The following is a 27963-nucleotide window of genomic DNA, read 5'->3' as shown; positions in this document are numbered from 1 at the left end:
GTTAGTATTAACTTTTTCAACATATATGAAATTATCAAAAGAATATATAAGAGTGAACAAAAAGGGATAAAATAAGAGAATTCTAAATATACCTATTTTGCAATAGTAAATATAAATAAAATTTTCCTTTTTCGTCAATTCTTTATTTATTACAAGAAAAATTCCATTTTAAAAATTAGAATAAGATGACTTGTTTAATTACTTTTTTATTATTAAAAATTACAGCAAATAATATTATCAATCATCACATATCAATTACAAGCTATATGAGTTTTGATAAATTTCGTTTAGGATCTAAGGGAAACAATTGTTTAATTAATGTTTGAATTTTTCGTGGATTTTAATATTTGGTGAGTTCTAAATCAATCAATGAAAAAAAACATTATTAATTATAAATTTAGGAGTGAAAGTGAAAATTAATTTGAGATGAATTGTGTAATTATTAAGAATTTTTCGAGTTGTCTATAACAATTGAATATTAGAATTGGAAATAAATTAATAGATAGCAATTTAATTGGATTATGAGCATTTTTGGAAAACTAAGGAGGTTTAAATAGCATTTTGAGCATTTGTAAAAGTGAAATTGAGGTTTATTAAGTAATGAAGTCCAAATACTATTTTTTGAAGCATGAATCAAAGCTCCCTAATTTGAAAGCGGACTCTAATTTCTCTTTTTCTTCGAGAAATGTCATTTATCGAACAAAATCTAATACAATTCATTTCTTCTAGATACCAAGTATGACGGTATAGAGCTCACTTTTCTTTTGATTTTACTCGAGAGAAGATTTTGAGCTTTTTTTTATATAGTTTATGAGATCTATATCTTTAGTTTATAGAACAATATTGCTAATCACCTATATGGTTTTGGAGACATGGAAATATACAAATGTCCTCTTTGAAGTTTGGGAAAATTAAAAAATAAACATAATGTACTAGAGTAAAATCCACATAAAATTGTTTTCATGAACACAGCGATGTGCCATATAAGTTTAGCTCATTCAAGTTGAGTCCTATAACGTTGTTGTCATCAAAATGTACGCATGACTTATGTGCTACACACTTGGGTCTTCTCCAAGTCGACTTTTAGTATGAAACATTTTGAACATATTATCATTATTAAAAATTGCTGAAAAATATCAATTTCTTGTAATCACAATGTTTGTGCATATGTTCATCAGTTTATTCTTATATGTGAGTCCATAACATTGTTGTTGTAGTCGTTACTATATAGGCACTTTCCATATGCGGCATAAACATCGAGTTCAAATGTTTTGCCATAGAAGTTGTGTAACGTTGTTGTCGTTATGTACTTACAAAGTTATAATGCATGTGTTATGTAAGATCCAGTAAATTCTCGTCGAGTCCTATAGCATTGTTGACTTTTAGACACGTGCCATTTTCCAATAAGGTTACTGCATTATTTGATGAAAGTTCGGAATATTCTTGTCGCTTCCTCGTAATTCCTCATACAGTAAAACTTCTATAAATGAATAATGTTAAGGCCGGAAGAAATTATTACTTTAGTGGGTTTATTATATTATCGATAAATGAATAATTTATTTATTTATAGATAAATTAATAAATTATTATTTTATAGAGAGTTTTGTTGTTAGCTGAATTGATGATAATCATTTAGTTTGATTACTATATCTATTTTTAGCTAAGATTCTATATTTATTCACTTTCCTAAATTGGTATAATTTCATGCCTAAAAATAACTTTAAAATTGTAAGTTTAAATAATTACTTTTCTTAATTTGTTTTATGAAATTTATTCACTGTTTCTTTTAAATATTTGATCAATTATTAATCATTTTAACTAATTTTTTAAATTCTATTAAATTAATTATTATTTTATATATTCGATGGGACCTAAAGAGATTTCACAAAAATTATTATCTTATGCATTTAGCGATGTTCCTAGTAATATACACTAGTCCTGAGTTGAGACTAGAGAAGATTATTATTTAATCGAAATTATTAATTTATCGAGATTCAACTGTATTAAGCCGACATTCATATAGGCCAATCATTTGATGCATAAAATCTATATTCTACAACTGTATGTATATATCTAATATCTTTTTGAGTGTTATACACGTACGAATTTTACACGAGTAGGACAAGAAAACATTAGAAAGAATGTCAATATAACTACATAAGTTTGTGCTTTTTCCAAAAAAAAATTGAAATAAAGGGCTAGTGTCATTGTGTGACTATCTTCAAACCTTCATTAATAAAACTATTGAATACTTTGTTGTCATCAAAATGTACGCATGACTTATGTGCTACACACTTGGGTCTTCTCCAAGTCGACTTTTAGTATGAAACATTTTGAACATATTATCATTATTAAAAATTGCTGAAAAATATCAATTTCTTGTAATCACAATGTTTGTGCATATGTTCATCAGTTTATTCTTATATGTGAGTCCATAACATTGTTGTTGTAGTCGTTACTATATAGGCACTTTCCATATGCGGCATAAACATCGAGTTCAAATGTTTTGCCATAGAAGTTGTGTAACGTTGTTGTCGTTATGTACTTACAAAGTTATAATGCATGTGTTATGTAAGATCCAGTAAATTCTCGTCGAGTCCTATAGCATTGTTGACTTTTAGACACGTGCCATTTTCCAATAAGGTTACTGCATTATTTGATGAAAGTTCGGAATATTCTTGTCGCTTCCTCGTAATTCCTCATACAGTAAAACTTCTATAAATGAATAATGTTAAGGCCGGAAGAAATTATTACTTTAGTGGGTTTATTATATTATTGATAAATGAATAATTCATTTATTTATAGATAAATTAATAAATTATTATTTTATAGAGAGTTTTGTTGTTAGCTGAATTGATGATAATCATTTAGTTTGATTACTATATCTATTTTTAGCTAAGATTCTATATTTATTCACTTTCCTAAATTGGTATAATTTCATGCCTAAAAATAACTTTAAAATTGTAAGTTTAAATAATTACTTTTCTTAATTTGTTTTATGAAATTTATTCACTGTTTCTTTTAAATATTTGATCAATTATTAATCATTTTAACTAATTTTTTAAATTCTATTAAATTAATTATTATTTTATATATTCGATGGGACCTAAAGAGATTTCACAAAAATTATTATCTTATGCATTTAGCGATGTTCCTAGTAATATACACTAGTCCTGAGTTGAGACTAGAGAAGATTATTATTTAATCAAAATTATTAATTTATCGAGATTCAACTGTATTAAGCCGACATTCATATAGGCCAATCATTTGATGCATAAAATCTATATTCTACAACTGTATGTATATATCTAATATCTTTTTGAGTGTTATACACGTACGAGTTTTACACGAGTAGGACAAGAAAACATTAGAAAGAATGTCAATATAACTACATAAGTTTGTGCTTTTTCCAAAAAAAAATTGAAATAAAGGGCTAGTGTCATTGTGTGACTATCTTCAAACCTTCATTAATAAAACTATTGAATACTTTGTTGTCATCAAAATGTACGCATGACTTATGTGCTACACACTTGGGTCTTCTCCAAGTCGACTTTTAGTATGAAACATTTTGAACATATTATCATTATTAAAAATTGCTGAAAAATATCAATTTCTTGTAATCACAATGTTTGTGCATATGTTCATCAGTTTATTCTTATATGTGAGTCCATAACATTGTTGTTGTAGTCGTTACTATATAGGCACTTTCCATATGCGGCATAAACATCGAGTTCAAATGTTTTTCCATAGAAGTTGTGTAACGTTGTTGTCGTTATGTACTTACAAAGTTATAATGCATGTGTTATGTAAGATCCAGTAAATTCTCGTCGAGTCCTATAGCATTGTTGACTTTTAGACACGTGCCATTTTCCAATAAGGTTACTGCATTATTTGATGAAAGTTCGGAATATTCTTGTCGCTTCCTCGTAATTCCTCATACAGTAAAACTTCTATAAATGAATAATGTTAAGGCCGGAAGAAATTATTACTTTAGTGGGTTTATTATATTATCGATAAATGAATAATTCATTTATTTATAGATAAATTAATAAATTATTATTTTATAGAGAGTTTTGTTGTTAGCTGAATTGATGATAATCATTTAGTTTGATTACTATATCTATTTTTAGCTAAGATTCTATATTTATTCACTTTCCTAAATTGGTATAATTTCATGCCTAAAAATAACTTTAAAATTGTAAGTTTAAATAATTACTTTTCTTAATTTGTTTTATGAAATTTATTCACTGTTTCTTTTAAATATTTGATCAATTATTAATCATTTTAACTAATTTTTTAAATTCTATTAAATTAATTATTATTTTATATATTCGATGGGACCTAAAGAGATTTCACAAAAATTATTATCTTATGCATTTAGCGATGTTCCTAGTAATATACACTAGTCCTGAGTTGAGACTAGAGAAGATTATTATTTAATCAAAATTATTAATTTATCGAGATTCAACTGTATTAAGCCGACATTCATATAGGCCAATCATTTGATGCATAAAATCTATATTCTACAACTGTATGTATATATCTAATATCTTTTTGAGTGTTATACACGTACGAGTTTTACACGAGTAGGACAAGAAAACATTAGAAAGAATGTCAATATAACTACATAAGTTTGTGCTTTTTCCAAAAAAAAATTGAAATAAAGGGCTAGTGTCATTGTGTGACTATCTTCAAACCTTCATTAATAAAACTATTGAATACTTTTCTAAATTTTCTAGTGTATTAAGATATGTCTATATACAAAATGTACCTGGAAGCTTGAGCAATTGGTAAAGGCTTCTTTTTCCAAATTCAACTCTTAATTCCAACTTGAAGACGTGGGCAAATTTCAGCAACCCTTTTAACATAACAAAGTCTACAATGAGTTGACTGATAAATAGGGTAAATTCCTCCTATGATACTTAATGTTTGGCTACTTGGACAATTTGATACATGATGTATGAAAACCGACAATTTGGTACCTAAAGTTCTCAAATGTAAGCCATTTTGGTACTTATGTCAATTTTGACTATATTTTCAGGGTTATTTCCGTCATCATATCTCTACTTTACTTCATTTTTTCATAATACCTCCAAATTGCCTCTAAATTATCACTAAAATTTTGATAACTCATCCATTTAGTATTTATGATGATTTACGTATATAATTTTTCATAATGTAGCTATCAATCTAAATTAATTTTAATTATAAGTAATTTAAAAAAATATTTTAAGAAAAAATTACAATTGTATAAAGGCAATTTATTTCCTTTGTAGAAAATAATTAGGATACAATAAGTATAATAAGAAAAAAAATTCAATATATGCCAAGTAGATGCTAAGTGGAGTAGATATATCAATTTAATTATCTCCAAAGAGAGGCAATTATAGGAAGAAATGAAGAAAAATGTGAATTTAATGAGTTTAGGGATAGAATGACGAAAATAACCCTAAAATATGATCAAAATTGATAGAAGTACCAAAATGGCTTACAAATGAGAATTGCAGGTACCAAATTGTCCAAGTAGTCATACTTTAGGTACCATATGAGGAATTAACTATTGATAAATACTGTTGAATAATTTGAAATGAGTCCATTAATGTGTACCAAATAAGAGGGTTAGGAATGTCGAATTCAAACTGAATCGAAACCAAGCGAGCTAGAGCTACTCTTGTTTGAAGGTCGACCTAAGAACCAGATTGCGATTAATATATGGATTGAGTTTTTTTTTTCTTCTTTTTTTTGGTTAACATGGATTGAGTTCTCTAGTGCAGTCTGATATTAACTTCTTGGAATTAAAGAGAAGGATAAAGACAATTTCCAACAACTAACCAAGTAGAAAAGCTTCTAGTTTTCTACGTTTCCCTTCATGCATTAGTTAGAACAACTAAGCTAGCTGATAATCTAATCTCTTATGTCGCAAAATTACAGATATGAAACACCCAATTCTGAGCTACAACGCACAACCTGCTTGGCTAATACAGAGGATCTCGGGTTTTTTCACTTGGCTCTATTCAAAACTATTGGAGCATATGAGCATATTGTAGCATTGGGTAGAGCTGCAAGTGGCAGACATGGTTGTGCAGACAAAGCTGCAATGATGCAAGGCAAGATGTGAGAGTAAAGTGTGAATAATATGAAACGTATTATTCAAGCTACATTTAATTGTTGAGTTGTGATTATTCTTCAGTGGTCTTTGGCATTAATTTCAGCAATTAATGCAGAATGTGAACTCTTCAATCAGCAATACGTATTATGCAAGCTACATTTAATATATATATATATATATATATATGGTTCCAATCATATTTGTCCCTTCCAGTAAGAAGGTCCGGGTCATGTCCCAATTTGGCTTCAGGAGGAGCAATTTTAAGCATGCAACCATTTGAGCAAGCAAAACCGTGCTCTGTTTTTCTGGAATGACATTGCTACGTTAAAATTGAAACTGGGATTGATTCCGACCTCCGAATCCAGTTCTGTAAAAAGGTACATAAACTAGACACATAAAGTTTTCCCGACATATGTGGCTCATGGTCTCAGGTTATCGGAGCAGAAAATGGGAGCCACCCAAAGTAGACGGACATAGCTGCCAGAATTTGTTTCACTTATTCTCATCCACCCTCCCATTCATAACTTCTTTAGCCATATTTGGAGATTGTTGGTCAAGCTCGGTTGTCGTTTCTCTTTCAGGCTTCGCTTGAGGGGGAGTATTCGAGCGTATGAGCCTATTGGAGCATTGGGCAGAGCTGCAAGTGGAAGGTATGGTTGTGCAGGCAGAGCTGCAATGATGCAAGGTAAGGTGTGAGAGCAAAGTGTGTATAATACGAAACGTATTATTCAAGTTATATTTAATTGTTGAGTTGTGGTTATTGCTAAGTGGTATTTGACATTAATTTCAAGATTAATTGATGATTGAATACTTCACATTTTGCATTAATTGCTGATTGAAGACTTCTCCCGTTCTGCATTAATTGTTGATTGAAGACTTCTATCGTTTTGCATTAATTGTCGATTGAAGACTTCTCCCGTTCTGCATTAATTGCTTATTGAAGACTTCACATTCTGCATTAATTGTTGATTGAAGACTTCATATTCGTTTAGCTTGTTAAAAAGGAAAAATTGTTTCTTTTGATCTAGTTTCATTCTCTTTGTTCTTCTTTCTCCATTCTTCAACACCTTCTTTGTTTTCAATACTTTGTAATGAAAGAGAACATTGTTTCAGAGGTCTTGAATGGGCAAGACAGTGGTTCTAGTAATCTTATTAACTCCTTGAGCTTGCTGCGACCCCTTGAGAATGAGTATGCTCCATTGTCCCTTAGTTAATTTGATCTCTAAAATGTTTTTATTCTCATCTTCATTTGCATTCTCTTAGCTGATGGCTATTCAACATATAGGATCTGTGAACTGACTCAGGATCTGAAACGCCGGAAGGAGGCGCAAGAGAGAGTTCGTCTGCGAAATGAGGCAAGTTTTCAGCAATAATTCATCAGATGCATATGTTGATGGGAATGCACTTCAGAATTTTAGTGTCCATTAGCAAGTTTATATAGGCTAGCTAGCTTTCAAGTTTGCTAATGTTTGTGCAGGTCCAGAAGCATTTGCAACTGCGTCAAGAAAGCCAAAGCAGATACATAACTCGTGCACTAGAGAATGCATGCGAAAAGCTTGCTCATCAATTTCTTGCTGGCTGTCCTACAGATTATGCAGGTGTGTTTGAAGATAAATCTGCTAGTTTAGAAACTATGGGGTCAAAACTACATCAGAATGATCTGAATCTATACCCTGCATATCATATGGATCAGATTATGCAGCCTAGTTTTGATAACCAACTTGCTAGTTTTCAACCTCCTCTGAGTGATGCTCATTTTGAAACCGGAGACCACCTGATTTAAGATGGGCGTTCAGGAAATTCACCCGTGCAAGTTTTCTCAAAATTCAAGACAGATGTGAATAAAGAGGTTGAGAGTTTGGTTGATGACCCTGCAGAAGCTTATTTGATTTTGGATACTGCTGATTTCTGAAAATGGACGTGGCAAGTCTTGAAACTTATTTATTAATTATATGAACCCGTCTATTGTTTGCTAATTCAGTCTCAGAGTTTCAAATGTTATGGTAATTTTTTATGATTTTCCTCTGGCATACATAAAAAACCCCCAAAGAGGATGTGCTTTCAAAGATGTGCATCACATTTTAAACAACAAAAATAAAGTAACAAGTATTTTATCACCAAAACTCCATCTGCTGAGAATCCAAAGAATTTCAGACCAAAAAAAAGAGAATCAAAGAATTATCAAGTTTAACTTTCATTTCAGATATGAAACTGAAGAGAATACAGGGACTGAAGATCCATGACATTACAACTTTCTAGCACAATGTAAAAAAGCTACAGTACGTAAATCCAAATTGAGGCACAACACTGGTTGTGGTAAGAAACAAAATGGGATGTATGAGGTAAATGGAGAAGGTGCTGCTGGGCTTGTTACAGACAAGGCGGTATACATATTATAAAGTCTTCATGCAGCACCATCTGAGGACTCTTAATATGCCGTATACAATCACCTTAACCAAAAATACTCCTTTGCACATAACAGACTCATTTCCCACTGTATGATAAAAGAATACCAGGCAACACCTCTAATCAATCTTGACAGATGAAAATAGGTAATGAACAAAGTAGAAAGACATGAGAAAGCCGATGGTCCCGGTTGACAACATGATTGCAGTTGCCATGATTAATGAGTAACCAAGGTAAAGAGTAGCGGACACAGGGCCACTCAAACTCTGCAGATCAAATACCAAGTAGTTGATGGAGTACAGGAACACATAAAGGGCAACTGACCCAGAAGCAAAGAAAGCCTTCCACCACCACCGCCAATCCTCCACACAGAGATGCATGTATGTGAGAACCACTGAAACTTCAGCACAAACAACCACCAGCAATAGAAGCACTATTAGCAGGAAACCAAAGACATAATAGAACCTTCCTAACCAGATGCTGGAAAGGATGAAGAAAAGTTCAATGAACAGGGTTCCAAAGGGAAGTGTCCCGGCACCGAGAACTAAAAGCCATGAGGGATATTTGCGTGCAGGAATTTCTCTTGGAATCTGGTTGGTTCTCACAGGATATTGAATAGCCTCAGATCGTGTCCCTAAGAATCCTCCAACAAGAGTGAGTGGCACTGAAATGCAGAACCAGAGGGAGAAGAGTACGAAGTACAAGGAAATAGGAATAGCCCCAGTACTGTTGCTCCCCCATAGGATAAAATTCAGAACTGTAAGAATAACGAATACAATTCCAGGAAAAAAGCATGCAACAAACCAGGATACGGATTTCCACCCTTCTGAGGTTCCCTTTATGGTTCTCCACATACGGACAGCAACATAACCAGCAATAATTCCAAGGAAAAGATATAGAATGATCATGCCTGTCAGTAGCATTCCTCGTGAAGCGGGTGACATGAAGCCAAATGCGGCAAAAATGATAGTGACAACTGACATCCCTGTAATCTGAACCCCGTCACCAACCATCACGCAGAGAAGCTTCGGGTGATCTGGCTCTCTAAATACATCTCCCACAACAAGCTTCCACCCAGAGAGCTCCTCATTCATCTGAGCTTGAGATTCTTTGTCCAGTTCTTCATATCTTGTTAAATCCCTCCTCACAGTCCTTAGGAATATGACAAAAACAATACCAGCAAGGAAGAATATCACCATTAATGAATTGAGGATAGAGAACCAGTGCACACGGGCACCCTCCATCTTCAGATAAGCATCCCACCTTGACGGCCATCTAACATCACTTTTCACAAATTCAACCTCATAAGTGAATGACACTCTCTCTTGCTCCCTTATGAATTGAGACGTGCTCGAGTCTCGGGGACAATTCACAGGTGGGATAGATTTATACATCTCATTTTTATTCATGGTATCAGCGTCGTACTTAATGCTACAAGGATAAACCTCAAAGCCGACAATTTCATACCCAGATGCCTTGTTTTTATCAGCTTCTGAAATGACACCCATGCCTTCTTCCCCAGTACCAATGATCTGCACGCCACTTCCTTCATACTCATGAATCAAAACCCTGAACTTGAGGTGGTTGATGATGTAGTCATCTTTACTGTTTTCTGGTGTGTAACCAACAGGATACCCAGTCCACTGAATCGTCTGCCCATTTTGGTAAGCAAATCGCATCGCAGGCAAATTATCAAGGATCATATTGACCTGATACAGATCCCTGGTCCTCTGCCTCAACAGCTTCACCTCATGCTCATTCAAAGGGTGCGTAGTACACAGGTAAACAGTCTCATTCACATTCATTCTGAACCTGTAAGGAGAGCTCTCGATCTCATCTCCCATCAAAAGCTCCCCGAGATTCTCCGCCATCTTCTTAACACCGCCTTGCGGCTTGCAATACGGCAGACTGTAGTAACTGAATGGCAGCTCCGTCTCAATTGAAGTCAACGAATTAACCTTGGTAAAGATCTCCTGCCCCTTCGAATACGTATGCATGTAACTCCCAGGGAGGTAAAACCCATTACAAACACTCACAAACAGCACCAAAACCAGCAATGCCAGTCGTAAATCGGGCATTCTCGATTTCGACACAGCCATTCTGAATCGAAACAAAAAAAGCACCCCCACCAATGTAACAAAGCTACTCTCTTTAAAGACGCATCAAACACTAATATCTACATCAAAAATCCAAACCAAACTAACATCAGCCAAAACAAGAACAACAAATCTGAGCTAAAACTACGAAGCTAATTAGGGTTTACGATCCTAAACTCCTCAAAACCACAACCAGATCCACTAATCAAACAATCACGCACTCAACAAGATCCAGCTACTAATACAGAAACAAAACCCTAACACATGCATACAGATCCAAGAGTATCAAATTTTAATTTTGATTTCGATTTTTCAAATCTAGATCTATGAAAATCGAAACTGACAAATCAAGAATGAAGATTTATAAAACGTTAATAACCAAGGCGTGAAAGAAAGAGAGGAATTGAGAGAAGAACGAACCGTGAGGAGATGTGAGATTGAATCGGAGGGGGAGGGTTTGCTTGGAGATAAAGGCTTTTAAGAACGAAAGGAATCGATTTGTTCTTGCTTTGTTTTGTAAAGGAAATAAATGGTGGAAATGAGGATGGGACACTGGTTTTTGTTAATCTCTCACGCGAAACGTATGAATTGATTCCTCCATCTTGGGTTGGGCCCCAGCCCATTAGATTGGATCTTGGACCATTGTCGGTATTTTTCTTCCTTTTTTTCTTTTTTCTTTTTAAATGAGATTGAGTGAATTGTTTTTTTTTTGGGAATATGAGATGTAAGAATAATGTTTGATGAGGATTTGGCTGTGGTGGTTAGGAATTAGGAACAGTGTCGTAACATCAAAGTAATGAGAGGTTACATATGAATGATGTGATAATGGATTGATATATTTTACCTTTTCTTGAGGAGAAAAAAAAAACAAACTTCGATACAATATTTTTAAAAGAAACTTGGTAGAGTGTTCGAAGGTTGAGGGGAACCACTACGCATCAGAAACTTGGCACTTGAAAGGGAATGTTTGACATTTGAAACCACTATGATAATAGAGCATTTGCAACGAAGTTGGCTTTACATAAGGCATGCCTTACGATAATTGTGGGAAATTGAAAATGGAAGAGAACAACTCTGCCAAACTCAAAACCTCACCGATAAAGTGGTCTGAGCTCTCATGAGACCTACCGCATAATTTCAGAACATGTGATAATGTGAGGAATCACCCTCAACTTTGAAAATTACTTAACCTGGATCTTCAAGCAGCTAGTAATTTATCATTTTACGAGCATAACACTAGGCATTTAAGACTAAAGAGAAAATGAGTAGCGGAGCACTAAGAACAAAATTATCACCACACGAGTCTCTTATAACACATTCAAATAAATTAACACTAACAGAAACATCGACGTCAAAATTTGTTGGCATATCCTCGATTAAGAGGCAGTTTTGGTATTGGAGTGAGCATTGAGTTGCAAAATATTAATAATTGATGTGCGCTTATTTGACATTTTATGACACCATTATTAAGATGTGCTTAAAATAGTGATTCGGTCAGTTACCATTTGCCTAGAGCAATATAACGTATGATCTTGCCCACCATAAAGGATGTTTTTCACAAATTGAGATTTGAACTAGAGACTTTTTATAACCAAGATAACATCGGCACCGCTTACAACATAGCATGCTTTTAGTGTATCGCCTTCAATTTTAGTATCATTAAGTTTGCAACCGCTATGTATGTATAAGCAAGCAAAGGAATGTGGTTTTCTACGTGAAAATTGTGGACATGACTTAAGAGAACATAGGTCAGAAACTTTAGATCAAATTGGATGTCATACGGATTATAAATAACTTATAAGGTGTATTTTGTGATGTTACTCTACCTATTTTGTGATGTAAAATATATATTTTTCTTTAGATATAGCTTAATTGACATCTTTAATTAACTATCTTAATGTCATTTCTTACACATTCACATAAAATATAACATCAAAGTTTCTCGCATAATCTTACAATGAGAAGAAGAGTTTGAGAAGAGAGATTCAATTTTTTCAAACAACAAAGGGGCATCACTAAAATATTGTACAACTCGGTTCATTAATGGAACTTAAGGCTGGTTAAGATGTTGTTGTTCACTGGGTCAGCCAAGTGGTCCAACAGGTTCTGGTACGGCCCAACTCCAGTCACCAGGGCTTGGATGAAGTAGCCCAATATTGCCAACATAGCCAATCTCCCATTCTTCACTTCCTTGAGCTTCAAGTCGTTCAATGACTTCTCATCCTTACCAAAACCCAATGGGTTAAATATTGGCCCACCTGGGTAGGCTGGGTTGCCGGATCCTCCCAAGTACTTCTCAAAGCCCAAGAAGTATTGCTTGCTCATGGATCCGGGGTTGTACCAATCTTGAAAACGTCGGTGCTCGGCAAATCCCATTAGGGCCATCTCCAATACGAACAAGGTGTAATTGTCTGCCCAATAGTTGTAGGTTCCGGCTGGGGGAATCACACCAGTTTGGAACCAAGGGAGGGCTGTTTCTGCAGGAATGAGGCCAGCCTTCCCTAAAATTTCAGGAGCGATGGAACCGGCTGCACCCAACATGGCAAAACGTCCGTTAATAATCTCACCATATGCTAACCATCTTGGTTCAATGAACCCTCCAGTGCCTTCTGGGTCTGAGAGGCCCAATGGGTCAAATCCAAAGTCACCTGGAAGACTGCGATTGCACATAATAATCAGGTGAAGCACACTCATAATAGTTAAATGTTATGTAATAATCTCCATGGGTCACGCATTGCAAATTTACAATCAAATAACTTCTTTAACTCCTAAGAATGTCTTTTTTTTTTCATCATGGCATCAATTTACTAAAAGCAAATCCGTCACTTTAATTTGTAGTTTCTGTATAGCTTAGGGTTTCTTCACTCAGTAATAAATAACAACATATAGGAAAGCAGAGGCCCGGATCAGTAAATTACCTGCCATCCAAGTAAGAAAGACTCTGCTTTGATGCAAACCACAACTGCCTGTCTGCTCCTTGCTGAAATATTCAGAACCCAACACAGCATTAGTACTCATGTACGTTCTTCAATAACTTCACCATATACTACTAAGCTTAAAGTCAAAGCATATATGTACCTTAACAGGGGGAGTAGAGGCTGCCTTTACAACAAAGGAAGCTGATTTCCTCACCCCAAATGGAGACTGAGCTGATCTTCCTCCAAGTAAGTTCCTCGCCACCTCCTTCGAGGCGGTTAGCGACGACGACGACACTAGGGCTTGTGCTGCCATTCTCTTCCTCTAAGCTAGGATTCCTCTTTTTTCTTCTTCTGTGAATCTCGACTATGCTCTCTCAGTATCAAAGTCTGAGAGCCACAGGTATCCCAAACTCGTACAAGTAATGTCATAAACGAAGGTGAGGCCAGAAGGAGTGGGGCAGAGGGCACCAAGATTTGTGGGCACTGTTGGGAATGAACTCCTGGTGGACGTTGGAGCTGCCCCAGGTTTCAGATTAGGTTAGGATCTCACCGTCCAACAATGGATGTACACGTGGAGGTCTTGACCTGGATAAGGGATATTGCAAAATTTCCAATATATGGATGCTGATTTTGAGTGGATTAATTCCACATTCTAAGTAAAATGAAATATCTAGTTCGTGTCGTGTGATATGATCATGTTAACCACAAGCACTTAATTAGCAGCTCATCCATCCTAGTTGGTACTTTGATCTATATGAGAATGAGAGCAGTTTGATGTCATAATTATGATCAAAGTTCTAAAAAACGTTAAGTGTTAATCGGGCGGACAGCTAAAAACCAGCGCCCAGAGGATTAATCGGGGATTAATCGGCCCAAAATCGAAGCGGCCAAGGGTCTCCGGGCACCTAGGCGGGGATTTTTAGAACATTGGTTATGATCGATCTTGTAGGGTAAGTGCCTTAATCCTAGAGATATAAGGTTACATATATACTATATTGTACAAAGACAAATGTAATATTTGGGATCGATTCTGAGCATGTGTCTCGTATGATTGGAGTGAAAAATCTGTAACTAGTAAAATATACTTGGGATGTATCTAACTGAAGTAAGGGAACCTTGTAACTCGATTGGTACATATATATGGACCGTACGTCTGCCCATTCAGAAAAACATATGGACCGTATGCAACACATACAAGAGTTATACTTGGAATTTTCTTCAACTTGTAGCCTAGCTTCTTAATTTGTAACTTGTTAAAGTGGTGAATATATTAATAAGTTGGGGTGAACCCTGCAATATAGACTCTGACTTTGGATTTCTGTCATTCTGTGATCTTAATTAAGCCTGCTTTTTAGACAAGCATATAATGTAAAACAAAATATTGTACTACTCTTTTAAACAAGTGTAGCACTACAAGTTTCTAATCAATACCACGAAGCCTTTACAAGAGTGGTTTCCATATCAAAAATCTAGAGCATGCACTCTCTGATTTAGTTCTGTATCAACTTACTCGAATACTCGAAAGCAATTGCCAGTTAGCCACCATAAGATCTCCAACTAACTTTGCCGAGCAAAGCAAAACAAATAGTATTTGTCTTTCATCAGTCACGTACTAATCCAGAAGACGAGGACGTACAAAACGCAAATACTTCTCTCAAGTCTCAACTAAAATAAGCTGCTCGTGCGACCTTCGTTTTTCAAACCCTGGAATTATCTCCATCTCCTCTCATTCCTCACCATCGCTCCTCCCTCATTCCAATGACCACCTCAATCGATGAGCTGCCACACTTCCGCTGGCAAGAGGACTGAAGAAACCGGATCTTGGCAAAATTGGTGGGGAATCTGTGTCACGCAAATCGTTACTTCCTACTAGGTATTGAGGGTGCAGCAATGACCATGCAAGCAACATAGTTGGGTAGACATACATGGCTTTAGTAGGATCAGTTGTCACAGGCTTTCCTAGGATACCTTCTTTGATGAGGCCCCAAATCGACAGATGTGTCCCAAAGATGTTCATCCTCCCTGATTTTAGAACACCTACAAGGGCTCCAGCCACAGAGAAGTAGCTCCCTGTAAGAACCTGGTGAATAAATGAAAAACATGGATGAGATTACTGGTCTGCTAAATATTTTCAAATGAGAAAGCCTAAATAGACTTCATATCTGCTGTAAAGTACTCACCTCCCTTAATCGTTTTGCAGTCAGTATGAAAAGAGAATACTTACTATCTTATATTATTTGCTTAAGTTACGCAGCTTCCTATTCAAACATTAACAGTGTGCAATACAATTGCAAAAATAAAGTTAGGTTTTAGAAGTAGACGATTTATGGATGAGAGTTTAGCAAGATCAAATATTTAATCCAGCAAGCGAATCAGGAAGAGACTAAATAAGAAAAAAGATCATAGGCTTCCTTTAAATAGAATCTTTATGTTTTAAAATAACAGAAAAGGAAAATTGGTTGAAAAGCGCAAACCTCCAAGCGCTGGAGATCAGTAACTGGACTGGCTTCCTTTGCATTGATCAAGTTATAGATTTCTAATAAGTTATCCCAGCTTAGCGTATCATTCTCCCTAAAAGATATGATGCGCTCAAGTACTTTTCGGACAGGCGTCGGAAAACGTTGCAAACATGCCGAAACTACAAGGTGAAGCAGGAGAAACAAGAGATGTCAGAGAAGAGACCGAGCAAGAAGGGCATTTCTCTGCACTAATTTTCTCCCATTACCACCATTCTAAAGGCTACCCTTAACTCTACATGCAAAAAACAAAGTGTAGTCTCCTTTGTGGTATAAATGAACAATGAAAAGAAGCGTTTTATGCTTGGTGGTGTCACCAATTGAAGCCTTTACCAGCTACAATAGTTTTATTTTCCAAAGGAATTAGGTAATAACAATTTGTTTCATCATTTAAGGTTTTTGCACGCATGATCTTAATTACAATGAGGGTATTGGCCTTGTTACGTATAAGAGGTCTTCCGGCCGTTGTCTTAATGGGCCTAACAACTCTATAACATTCTAATCCAGTCCAAAAACAATCGGGTAACGAAAACCCACGGAGCATGACTCAACTTAAACCCCACGTCTCCCCTACTAGGCTCAACCACAGGTGATCACAACCCCTAAATATCTTTGATTTTCGTCCCTTAAAACCTTAAACCCTCTCCCTCAGATTTTTCTCACTCACTTTCCTCCTCCGCCTCTCTTAAACCCTAAACCATCCGTCAATCTCTGCTCCCCCTCCCTTAAACCCCAGACCCCCAAAATGATGAGCATCATGCTCCGGAGGTCACCCACAGTCGCCGCCACGCGCGCCGCCGCCGCCATCGAAACCCTACTGATCAACCGCCTCCCATTTCCCTCCGCCACGTCGTCGCCTTCACTCCCGGCGAATGGCGACCTCGAGGCGAAGCCCGCAACAGGGTTTCAAGTTCGGGGCTTCCACGCGAGATCTGGGCCGTTGAGTTTCCAGGCATCGCCGACTACCATGTTCGCCGGCGCCCAGGTGGCTTTGGACAGCGACTGCGACGAGCCGTCTAAAGCCAGCGGCGAAGATGGGCTTGAGATTGCGAAGCTAGGGATTGATAAGGAGATTGTGACTGCTTTGGCCGGGAAGGGGATCACTAAGCTTTTCCCCATTCAGGTAATCTTATCATTTCCTCAATTTTATCTGATGTGTTAATATTCATTAGAGAAGGTTTAGCAAGTAATTAAGTGATTAAAGTTCTTAACTTTATTTCGGGTTTATTGGTTTTGTTGTATTGGGTGGTTTTGTGTTGTTGTAGAGAGCTGTGTTGGAGCCAGCAATGCAGGGGCGTGATATGATTGGTCGTGCTAGAACTGGAACTGGGAAGACACTTGCATTTGGGATTCCCATTTTGGATAAGATCCTTCAGTTCAATGCCAAACACGGGTTAGTTTCTTGGATGAGACCTGTTTAAATTTCGAAACTTTGATTATTCAGGGTTGTAATCTATGTTTGGTTGTGTATAGGCGTGGGAGGAATCCTTTGGCTTTGGTTATGGCTCCGACACGAGAGCTCGCAAAGCAGGTGGACAAGGAGTTCCAAGAGGCTGCACCGGGGTTGGACACTATATGTGTTTATGGCGGTACGCCAATTGGGAATCAAATCAGGCAGCTTGGATATGGGGTTGATGTGGCTGTGGGCACGCCGGGGCGTATTATTGATCTGATTAATAGGGGTGCTTTGAATTTAGCCGAAGTTCAGTTCATTGTTCTCGACGAAGCCGATGAGATGCTTAAAGTGGGATTTCAGGAGGCTGTGGAGACTATCTTACAGAGCTTGCCGAAGCAACGTCAGACCTTGATGTTCTCTGCAACAATGCCGCCTTTCATTAGAAGTCTTACTCAGAAGTACCTGAGAAATCCAGCAGTTATTGATCTTGTAAGCATACATTTTCATTCTGTCTGTTCTACTATAGCTGTCATTAGGAGGAAAGATGTTTTCTTTTATTTATAGTGCAAGAACATTAACAGCTTGCTGCACGCACTGTAGGTTGGGGACAATGAACAGAAATTAGCAGATGGAATTACCCTGTACTGTATTGCTGCACCCTCATATGGAAAGGGATCGATCCTTGGACCCCTTATAACAGTAAGTATACATAATTTTATTGTTTTAGTTTTTTCTTGTAAACCTTGAGTGGTTTAAGAATCTTGTTCTTGCCCTTCCAAGATATGGTCAATCCTCACCATAAGTTATATCATTGTTAGGAACATGCAAAAGGAGGGAAGTGCATTATCTTTACCCAGAGAAAACGTGATGCTGATACTTTGGCATACGCCTTGTCAAGAAGCCATAAATGTCAGGCTTTGCACGGGGATATTTCACAACAAGAAAGGGAAAGGGCACTATCAGGTTTCCGAGATGGCCATTTCAATGTTCTAGTTGCCACAGATGTTGCTGCTCGTGGGCTTGATGTACCCAATGTTGATCTTGTGAGCTTTTTAACTTTTCTCCTTTTGTAGAGTTTATTGTTGAATTACTAGACATTCAATTTGTTCCTCAACTAGTCTAGTTGTACGTGTGAATCTTATCCGTTTCCTCCATTTTATTGTCAATGATGTGATGAAATGATTCCAACTTAGGTCAGTACATGGTGACGTCACATCTCCTTGGGATTAGATGAGGAAAAAGACTTCCTACTGACTTCAATCTTGCTTTCAATTTGCATGCTTAGGTGATACACTATGAGCTTCCAAACAATTCAGAAATATTTGTTCATCGGTCCGGCCGAACAGGTCGTGCTGGGAAGAAAGGAAGTGCTATTCTGATTTATTCACAAGATCAAGCCAGGAATGTCCAAATAATTCAACGCGATGTAGGATGTAAATTTATAGAGGTAAATATCAATACTCACAGTTTGCCGGGACCATCAATTCATTCCAGGGTGCAATCTTCCTGACCATGCTCTGTACCTGTGTTATTTTCCGCTTGGTTTGAGTTAAAGTATATGATTAGTTTGAACACGGGTCCCTTTAGTTATTGTATGGGAACTTCCTATCAATTTGCATGCTTTATTTAACTTGCAGACTGGGAGTTACTTTTTTAGCATGCACTTTGTTTGTATTTTTGGCTAGCTATACTAATTGCATGGTTACTTTCTGTTCATCAGCTGCCTCAGATTGCTGTCGATAGCAGCACTGCAAGCATGTTCTCTGACAGAGGTGGATATAGTCGACCAGCAAATTCAAGTTTTGGCCGTTCCGGTGGTTTTGGTAGTTCCAGAGGATTTGGTGGTTCTGACCGTTCAGGTGGCTATGGAGGGTTTGGTGGTTCTGACCGTTCAAGTGGCTTCGGAGGGTTTGGTGGTTCTGACCGTTCAAGTGGTTTCGGAGGGTTTGGTGGTTCAGCTCGTCCTGGGGGTTCTAGCAACTTTGGCAGAGATCGCCAGAGTGGCTCTAGTGGCAATAATTCTAGCCGCTTTGGAAGCTTTGGGAAAGACAGGGGAGGGTATGGTAGTTCTGATTTCTGATCAAATGCTTGGAGGAGAAGAGCCTTCTTATAGTATTGGCTGGTAAATGTGAAATTTGATTAGTTTTCCCTTTTTTGTTCTTTATCTCCATTCCCTTATATGTGTCGTTTAGGTTCTTGTAGTTGAAACATGCCACTGTGTGATTGATTATGAGGTTCTTACCAAGCGTCTTGACTCTTGAATGGCAGATAGAAGCTATGGGACAACACAGGAAGAAAAGCTTAGCTTTAGAATGAGAAGGGCATGTCGCAAAGTGGTGCACAGGCTTCTGCAAGTTTCGAATTGTTCAGAGGTAGAAGTCGGATCTTTTGATGTTGATAGGAAATTTATCACTTCCTGTTTGTAGGAAAATTGAGGGCTCTTCATGTATTTATTTAATGTCAAACGATTGGTCTTTTATTTGAAGTCATAAATATAGTGATTTACTTGGATGTGTAATTCTTTACTATGAATTATACAATAACTCAAACAGTTGGTTGACTCAATTGGTTCCATAATGGAAATAGAAAAGGATGTTGAGGTTCTTGAATCACTTTATTTCCAAATGGTTAGACTACGGCATTAACTAGAGAAGACGAAATTGATTCAATTTCGGATAATTATATCACAGATGATGATTTTTTTTTGGGTGAGCCACAGATGATGGTTAAGTTATAGTGCATTAAAATAAAAATAGCCATTGAATGGCATCTTTATAACTCAGACGTAAAAGAAATTCAACGATGAACTTATACATGAGCAATGAAGTCAGAAGGCAGCTTTATTAAAACCCAGCAACTCACAACTCAGCAAGACTAGTACAAGTACTCAAACTACTAAACAATTCAAACCCTGTTGTTGGTTTTCATAGAAAAAATGGGGGGGGGGGGGGGGGGGGGGGGGAGCCCTTGGTATCCTCCAAATTGAATTGAACTAAAGAGCAAACAAGATCTCATATTTCAAAACTGAAACTCTTTGGCTTGCTTCTGCAGTTCTCGGATCATCGCGTTTTGTGCATCAATCTTTTTTTGTTGGGCCTCTATAGTATGTTCCAAGTCTTTATACTTCTTAGAAGTTTCCGAACCATTTGGTAGGGTTGTCTTTGTTCGCGTGTTAACCATTTGATCCTGCAGATAGAAGAACATAAATTTGCTTGGTTAGTTAATAACTTACTATGTGATCGAATCCACTAAAAGAGATGAGTTTGTAGATCTAAAACTGAACACTTTAACCGGGAAACGATAAGAGAGAAATTCTTACATTTAGCCTCGCCTTATTTTGTTCGTCTTTCTTCCTTTGTGCTCTCATCTCCATGAAATCAATAGCATTCTCATAAGTGAATAACAGATTAAGTGCTCCGATACCAACAGCTCCAGAAAGTAGGATTAACCCTGCTGCGGTACGGAGAATTCTCACCATCTTTGCTAAACCTTCGATTAATTTTAGGGTTCGCTGCTATCTTTATCTCCCCTAATCCCCAATCTTATACCTGCATGCCCTTTTTTTAGGGCTAGCTCTTCTTTTATATATACTTGCCCTGCACGCTACTGATATGATCGAGCAGAAGCCCAGCCCAGTCTAGCTCTCTCAATGGCGGACGTCTCTCTTGATTGGGAATCATGACGTGAGCGTCAAACCACGCACACAAGGTCACATCAATGTGGAGATCAAGATAGTCGCAATACAGCCTCAATGTTACAAGTTTCTGATTTTCATAAATATATGCCGAGGGAAGAAGAGCCATCTGATTGATTTTTTTTTCTTTGAAAGGTAAATATGAAATTTGATTAGTTTTTCCGAACAAAAATGGGTACCTGAGCTCACCGCCAACCTCTCCAGTCTCCACACACGATAGGTGCAAATATCGCTAAGAATGGAAAATTAAAGCTAGCTATTTGATCCCACTCCAGAAGTCCATACTCAAGTTCCTCACAAGTCACAACATGCTTAGTTGGAGCTGTCGTTTCAAGCTCGCCCAAGATAGCCAAGTGCCATGTTATGCTCGACCGCTGGCTCGCCCTCCAGCTTCTTCCCAGTGTGAAGATCGGTGTGCTTCAGCCTCTGGAGGAGATTTTCCTTCATTTGATTTGCATACCCTTCTTTTCTTGTGAGTGGAGACTACAACAAGCTTTACAAGTTTATAGAAGAATATGGTAAGTTTAAGTATAAGCACACTGAAGTCAGTGAAGCGTTATTTATTAAAAAAACAATTTCTGTTAGAAATTATATCAGTATTCAGTAGTAAGGCAGCATTAGTTGAAACAAATAATCACTCATTCTCGTGCTATGTATTGCAAGGTGATCAACAGAGGTCGGACTAAGTAAAATTTCTGGTTTGTCTTGATTTCATAAGGAATCGTCTAGCTTCTTTTAGATACATATGGGGACTCTTACACAACTGTCTTGAATATATCAGTTAAGAAGCTATGAGACGACACAGGAAGAAAAAGACTGCATTCCCAAAATTGGCCAGGCTTGAACATTGTGCATTTACCTATATATATGAGATGCATGTGTGCTTTTCATTAACAGTTATAGCACGAAGACTGCCTTCCTAATTCTTGTCGGAGTTATTCTTGCAGACTGTAGGTATTATATATATGCAAGCAGGGGCGGATCCAGGATTCTAAGCTTCGGTGGGCTCGAATTTGGTTGAAACGATAAGAAAATTAACTTGTGTCAAATATTAAGTTAAAATGCATCTAGCTATATACTTTATTACTTTTTTTAGTATGAAAAAAAAAGAAATAGTCCAAAACTATTAATTTTCTTATTAGTAGTAAGAAATTTTTGTAACCTTTTTATTTTACATTCTTTAAAAAAGAGGAAGGTTGAGAAAAAAAATTCAACTAAAACTAATACCAACCTAACAATTCTGCAAAAAAAAAAAACTAGAGATAGTGGAGAAGAAATTAAGGAAGAAGACCAATTTTGGACAAGTAAATGAGTCAAACTTGAGTGGGCTTAGTGAGAGTAATTACACTTGACCAAGCATACAAAGCATTTAATATTGCAATTTTCTTACATGTTAATCAACTTATTTGACAAATATCGGGAGACTTGAGCCCACCCAAGCTTGTACCTAGCTCCGCACCAGTATGCAAGGCTATGAGTTGATCTCTCCTAGACATGTTTATCGAGAAGTTAACGGCGTATGTATCACATAAATTAACTATACTAACTAGTAAATCTATCATGATGAGTATTAGATAGATGGTACACTTAATAATATACTATATAATTGAGGATCTCTTCGTTAAGGATGATTGTACGACATTACAGGTTCAGACCATATGTCCCCTCGGTAATTTATGGTCGACATTAAAAGAAAAACAAATTACTAAAAATTGGAAGTTTAAGTGTGAAATGTAAAATTTGGAGGGTTGGGAGAAATATAGACATACGAAATTTAATTTAAACTCGATGAATCTAAAATATTTCCTCAGTTGAGAGTTCACTCCTAAACCCCTTTCCGCCTTTCGAACCCTAAAACCCTAAACCCTCTGATTACACCCCCAAAATGACGAGCATCATGCTCCGTAGAACGCCCACCATGGCGCGATACTTCGCCGCCATCGAAACCCTCCTCATCAACCGCCTCTCGTCATCACCCGCCCACCTGATTCCGGCCACATACGACGTCGCCGGCGAGGCTACGCCCTCCCACGGCTTTCAAGTTCGGAACTTTCACGCGAAATCGACGCTATTGAATTATGGCGCGTCTCCGACTTTGCCGAGCTCCGCGCAGTTGGCCGCTGAGGACGGCGACTACGACGAGTCGTCTAGAAAGAGCGGCGAAGATGGGCTCGAGATTTCGAAGCTAGGGATTGATAAGGAGATTGTGTCTGCTTTGGCCAAGAAGGGTATCACTAAGCTTTTCCCCATTCAGGTAATTTTATCATTTCCCCAATTTTATGTGATGTGTTAATATTCATTAGAGAAGGTTTAGCAAGTAATTAAGTGATTAAATTTCATAACTTTATTTCGGGTTTATTGATTTTGTTGTATTGGGTGGTTTTGTGTTGTTGTAGAGAGCTGTGTTGGAGCCAGCAATGCAGGGGCGTGATATGATTGGTCGTGCTAGAACTGGAACTGGAAAGACACTTGCATTTGGGATTCCCATTTTGGATAAGATCATTCAGTTTAATGCCAAACACGGGTTTGTTTCTTCACTTAGATTAGATTAGTGGTGGATGTTGTAATTGGGTTTAAATCAGATGTTTTTGGTATACAGGCGTGGGAGGAATCCTTTGGCTTTGGTGTTGGCTCCGACAAGAGAGCTGGCAAAGCAGGTTGACAAGGAGTTCTATGAGGCAGCACCGAGTTTGGATACCATTTGTGTTTATGGTGGTACGCCTATCGGCAGGCAGATGGGCCAGCTTGACCATGGTGTTGATGTAGCGGTTGGCACACCTGGTCGTGTCATTGATCTCCTTAAGAGGGGTGCTTTGGATTTGTCCGAAGTTCAATTTGTTGTTCTTGATGAAGCTGATCAGATGCTTCAAGTGGGATTTCAAGAGGATGTGGAGATAATTTTGGAGAGGCTACCTAAGAAACGTCAGACCCTGATGTTCTCTGCTACAATGCCTACTTGGATTAAAAATCTTACGAGGAACTACCTTACAAATCCTGCGGTTATTGATCTCGTAAGTTTTATTTTTGTTGAAGTCTGTTTGAAATCAACCACATCCATTAATAGGGTCAGAGCACCTAGCAATGATATTACTTAACTGACAACAACAAGCTGTGTAATGGAAAATTCATTCACTTTGAAGTGAATACATAGGTTGATAGGATGTGAACTTCCTACTTATTTTATTGTAAGAAAATTAACGAATTCTCATGTGCTTTAGGTTGGGGAGTCTGATCAAAAATTGCCAGATGGAATATCCTTATACTCGATTGCTACAGACTCATATGGAAAAGCATCAATTATTGGGCCACTCATAACAGTAACTTATCAGAACTTTTTCATTTTCTGCTTGTTTTAAGGGTGACTGCTTTTATCATTAAGTTTCTGTTTCCCTTGTAAAATTTCAATTTTTCAATCTGCATATGTTTGAGATAGTTCGTCAAGGTATGGTCTTATGGTTCCCACTTCCCACATATGGCTTCCCTCACCCGAAATATAAATTTGTAGGAACATGCAAAAGGAGGAAAGTGCATCGTTTTTACTCAGACAAAACGTGATGCTGATCGATTGGCATATGCCATGGCAAGAAATTATACTTGTGAGGCTTTGCATGGGGATATTTCTCAACAACAGAGAGAAAGGACACTTGCTGGTTTTCGAGATGGGCGTTTCAATATTTTAGTTGCCACTGATGTTGCTGCTCGTGGGCTTGATGTACCCAATGTTGATCTGGTGAGTTTTGTTTAGCTGTTCTCCTGTCCTTGAATAAAATGTAAAATTTAGGAGCATTCAATTCATAATTTATCAATCTAGTTGTATATGTGAACATCTTGATAACTTCACACTGTAGTATTAATCATGTAATGATAGCTTTGACATGCTCATAGATAGGCCCATATATGTGTCTAAGCTGTATTGTCAGTGGTACAGTATGCGCTGACATATTGTATTCAGAAATATCCTTTTTTGTCACAAGAGTGTTAATCATGTAATGATAGCTTTGCAATGCTTTCCAGTTAGTCCCATATATGTTTGTAAGCTGTATATGAAAATTAAGGACTCAACAATCTACTGACATGATTTTATCACTGCTTTCTGTGCTCAGGTGATACATTATGAGCTTCCAAATAATTCAGAAATATTTGTTCATCGCTCTGGCAGAACAGGTCGTGCTGGGAAGAAAGGAAGTGCTATTCTTATATACTCACATGATCAAACCAGGAATGTCAGAATCATTGAGCGAGATGTTGGATGCAGATTTACAGAGGTACCAGTTGTGATTAAGACTAACAAACACGATTTGGACTATTAGGTGTTTTTGGACAATCAATCTATAAGCTAGAAAGTGGCTTGAAAGTAAATAAAAATCAGGATGAAACGGACTTGTTTCAATGTCTACATTATATGTATAAATTCACTTGTATTTGTGTTTCTGCATAGCTTGAGCCAGCCTTCCACAGGTTTGACTTAAGTTTTCTTTGGTATTATCATTTGTGTTAAGAGTATCTATCATATAGACTGATCGTGTGATTTCCTTTTTCTAATCAACAGCTTCCCCACATTGCTGTTGACAGCGGAAGTGTGAACATGTTTGACATGGGAGGTGGTGGTCGATTTAATCGCTTTGGTGGTCCAGGGGGAGGGGGACCAGGATTTGGCCGTTCTGGACCTGGCAGTAGATATAGTGGACCTAGTTCAGGTCGTTTTGGTTCCTTTGGTGATTCTGGTCAATCTAGCACAAGTCGAGGTGGTAACTTTGGTAATTCAGGTTTTGGCCGCTCAAGTGGTTTTGGAAGTTCTGACCGTTCAGGTGGTTTCGGTAGTTCTGGCCGATCAGGGGGTTTTGGAAGTTCTGACCGTTCAAATGGTTTTGGAGGAGGGTTTAGTAGTTCTGATCGTTCAAGTGGTTTTGGAGGTACTACTGACCGTTCAGGTGGTTTTGGAGGGTTTGGTGGTTCTGATCGTTCAAGTGGATTCAGAGATCGTTCCGGTGGTTCCAGGAATTATAGTTTAGATGGCCAAAGTGGATTTGATGACAACAAATTCAGCCATTTTGGAGATGATCAAGATGCTGGGAGACGGGCCTCTTGATTTTGATGCATGGTAAATTGAATTTTAACTTACCTTTTGGTGCGTTATTTTCATTCCCACTGTGTGCTGCCCACTTTGGATTTTCTTCGGATTGAGATTTTCCACTCTTTTCAGTGGACAGTGATGTTGGAGATTCTCACCCGTCTTATTTGCAATATCAGCTAAGCTACAAAGGCAGGAGACTGTTACGTAACACCGGGGGGAGAGGAAAGTCTGAACCACTTGATTAGGGAAAGATAAAAAAGTGCATGTAAGTAGAAGTCAGATATTTAGTTGTTAATAAGTTTCTGATTCCAGTATGATAGCGAAGTTTGCTCCGAGAGGAGGGCTCTGTCTTGTAAAAGCAGTATGTATCTGTTTTATAGCGAAGTTTGCCCTAAAACCTTTGCTCCCATTTTCCCTGTATGCGAGAGCAGTTGAGGCAATCAATGAATCGATCATTTTCATTATTCTTCTTGTTTACCTCGTTTTGCGTTTTGGTTCCTATTAGAAACCAGTACATGATTTAAAGGTTCTAAGGGGATTTGTTCTGTCAAGCATTGAAGAGCTTCCTTAAAGGCCCGACTGTCCAATCTTTTGCAGCTTCTGTCAGAGCTATTGGTAAGTTCTGTATATGTAAATATCATACTACCTATTAATATAATCTCAGTAACTATGCCTGTAGTATGTCAGATTTTAGATCAAATACATTAATATTAACTTGTGACTTTGTCGTTTGATTCCATTATGGTCTTCTCCTAGATTTCACTTCTTGATACTCTCTGTATTTGCTTGATGGGATGAATGAGTGTGTCAGTGCTTTTGAAGGGATCGACTTGGCTTAAAAAGTTTGTTAACTGTTTGATACAGTTACATGACAATTACTTTTTTTTTACACCCTCATTTCAGATTGTTCAACGGTATCCCAAAGTAGGGGTGGGCATAAAAAACAGAAATCCCGATTCCGTCTCGAAATTCATAGGAACGGGACGGGACCGAGGTCTAAAAACGTTCGTCCCATCCTGTTTCATAATAGTGGGATGAGACGTGGGACGAATAATTTTTATCCCGTTTCGTCCGGTCTCATCCCACTTATAATGAAAACTTAAAAATTCTTATATATTTGTATCAAAATTAGAAAACGTAACGTTACCGCAACGTATAGATCGACTTTTATTCCGTCGCTCGGTTGCAAAAACTTCCTTCATGAAAGTCGTAGAGCTCATCGATACGAATTCGTGGACATGTCATGCGTTCGAATCGGACGTCGGATGCAAAAGTTATTAACGTCGGAAGTTCGTTTCCGATTTTGGAAATAGTATAAAAGGAAGGAGAGGAGATTAAAAATCAGAAAATCAGATTTTTTCTAAAAATCAGATCGGGGTACTGTTCACCCGAGCTCGGGTACTGTTCACCCGACCCAAAAACCTTCTCCGGCCGATTTCTCCACCATCCGACGTCGCCTCGTGTCGTGCTACCTATCAAACTGACGGGCTCGACGAGCTCCATCTTTTGGGCTACGCCTTGCACTCCGGCGATAACCACACACGGTGTAGCAACCGCCGGAAGTTACTGCTGTGGTGGCGCCGCCTCCTCCGGCCACCATGGCTCAAGATTCTTGGGGGGTTTTGCTTGTCTCAGTCCCAGCAACATTCCCACAAAAGGAATCGAGCCAAATCGAAGTGTAAGTACCCGAATCAAAATTTCAATTTCTAGGGTTTGTGAATAGTGCCGATTTTGTGTTCTTCGTTGTTTGAACT

At 37.6% G+C, this 27963-nt stretch overlaps 3 protein-coding genes across 5 annotated transcripts; 1 reads left to right on the top strand and 2 right to left on the bottom strand.

Moving 5' to 3' along the window:
• Window positions 1–8287: 8287 nt before the first annotated feature.
• Window positions 8288–11136, bottom strand: LOC126797453 (transmembrane 9 superfamily member 12). Its single transcript, XM_050524081.1, has 2 exons — window positions 11032–11136; window positions 8288–10691 (listed from the first exon to the last, which is right to left on the bottom strand). Exon 2 carries the CDS (start codon window positions 10612–10614, stop codon window positions 8635–8637), a length of 1980 nt encoding a protein of 659 aa, XP_050380038.1. The 5' UTR covers window positions 10615–10691; window positions 11032–11136; the 3' UTR covers window positions 8288–8634.
• A 1347-nt stretch (window positions 11137–12483) lies between these two features.
• LOC126799413 (chlorophyll a-b binding protein 8, chloroplastic) lies at window positions 12484–13993 on the bottom strand. The gene is made up of 3 exons (XM_050526615.1): window positions 13690–13993; window positions 13530–13591; window positions 12484–13267 (listed from the first exon to the last, which is right to left on the bottom strand). Exons 1-3 carry the CDS (start codon window positions 13840–13842, stop codon window positions 12652–12654), a joined length of 831 nt encoding a protein of 276 aa, XP_050382572.1. The 5' UTR covers window positions 13843–13993; the 3' UTR covers window positions 12484–12651.
• Window positions 13994–16721: 2728 nt separating this feature from the next.
• Window positions 16722–26667, top strand: LOC126797795 (DEAD-box ATP-dependent RNA helicase 53, mitochondrial-like). Of its 3 annotated transcripts, none has more exons than XM_050524515.1 (8): window positions 16722–17123; window positions 23345–23389; window positions 23532–23659; window positions 23735–24146; window positions 24354–24452; window positions 24641–24865; window positions 25239–25400; window positions 25685–26667. In XM_050524515.1, the coding sequence occupies exons 1-8, from the start codon at window positions 16791–16793 to the stop codon at window positions 26222–26224; spliced, it is 1944 nt and encodes a 647-aa protein (XP_050380472.1). In that variant the 5' UTR covers window positions 16722–16790; the 3' UTR covers window positions 26225–26667. The 3 variants fall into 3 exon arrangements, with proteins under 3 accessions (XP_050380472.1, XP_050380474.1, XP_050380473.1); XM_050524517.1 differs by lacking the exons at window positions 23345–23389; window positions 23532–23659; window positions 23735–24146; ... (1 more) ...; window positions 24641–24865; window positions 25239–25400 and adding exons at window positions 17311–17438; window positions 17519–17930; window positions 18042–18140; ... (1 more) ...; window positions 18727–18888; window positions 19162–19336 and having other exon boundaries at window positions 16722–17168; window positions 26067–26667; XM_050524516.1 differs by lacking the exons at window positions 23345–23389; window positions 23532–23659; window positions 23735–24146; ... (2 more) ...; window positions 25239–25400; window positions 25685–26667 and adding exons at window positions 17311–17438; window positions 17519–17930; window positions 18042–18140; ... (2 more) ...; window positions 19162–19563; window positions 19710–20001 and having other exon boundaries at window positions 16722–17168.
• Window positions 26668–27963: the final 1296 nt, after the last annotated feature.

This window comes from Argentina anserina, chromosome 6 (genome assembly GCF_933775445.1).
Source record: "Argentina anserina chromosome 6, drPotAnse1.1, whole genome shotgun sequence".
Taxonomy (NCBI): Eukaryota; Viridiplantae; Streptophyta; class Magnoliopsida; order Rosales; family Rosaceae; genus Argentina; species Argentina anserina.
Note: the sequence above shows the minus strand (reverse complement) of the source record. Positions and strands in the feature narration are given on the sequence as shown.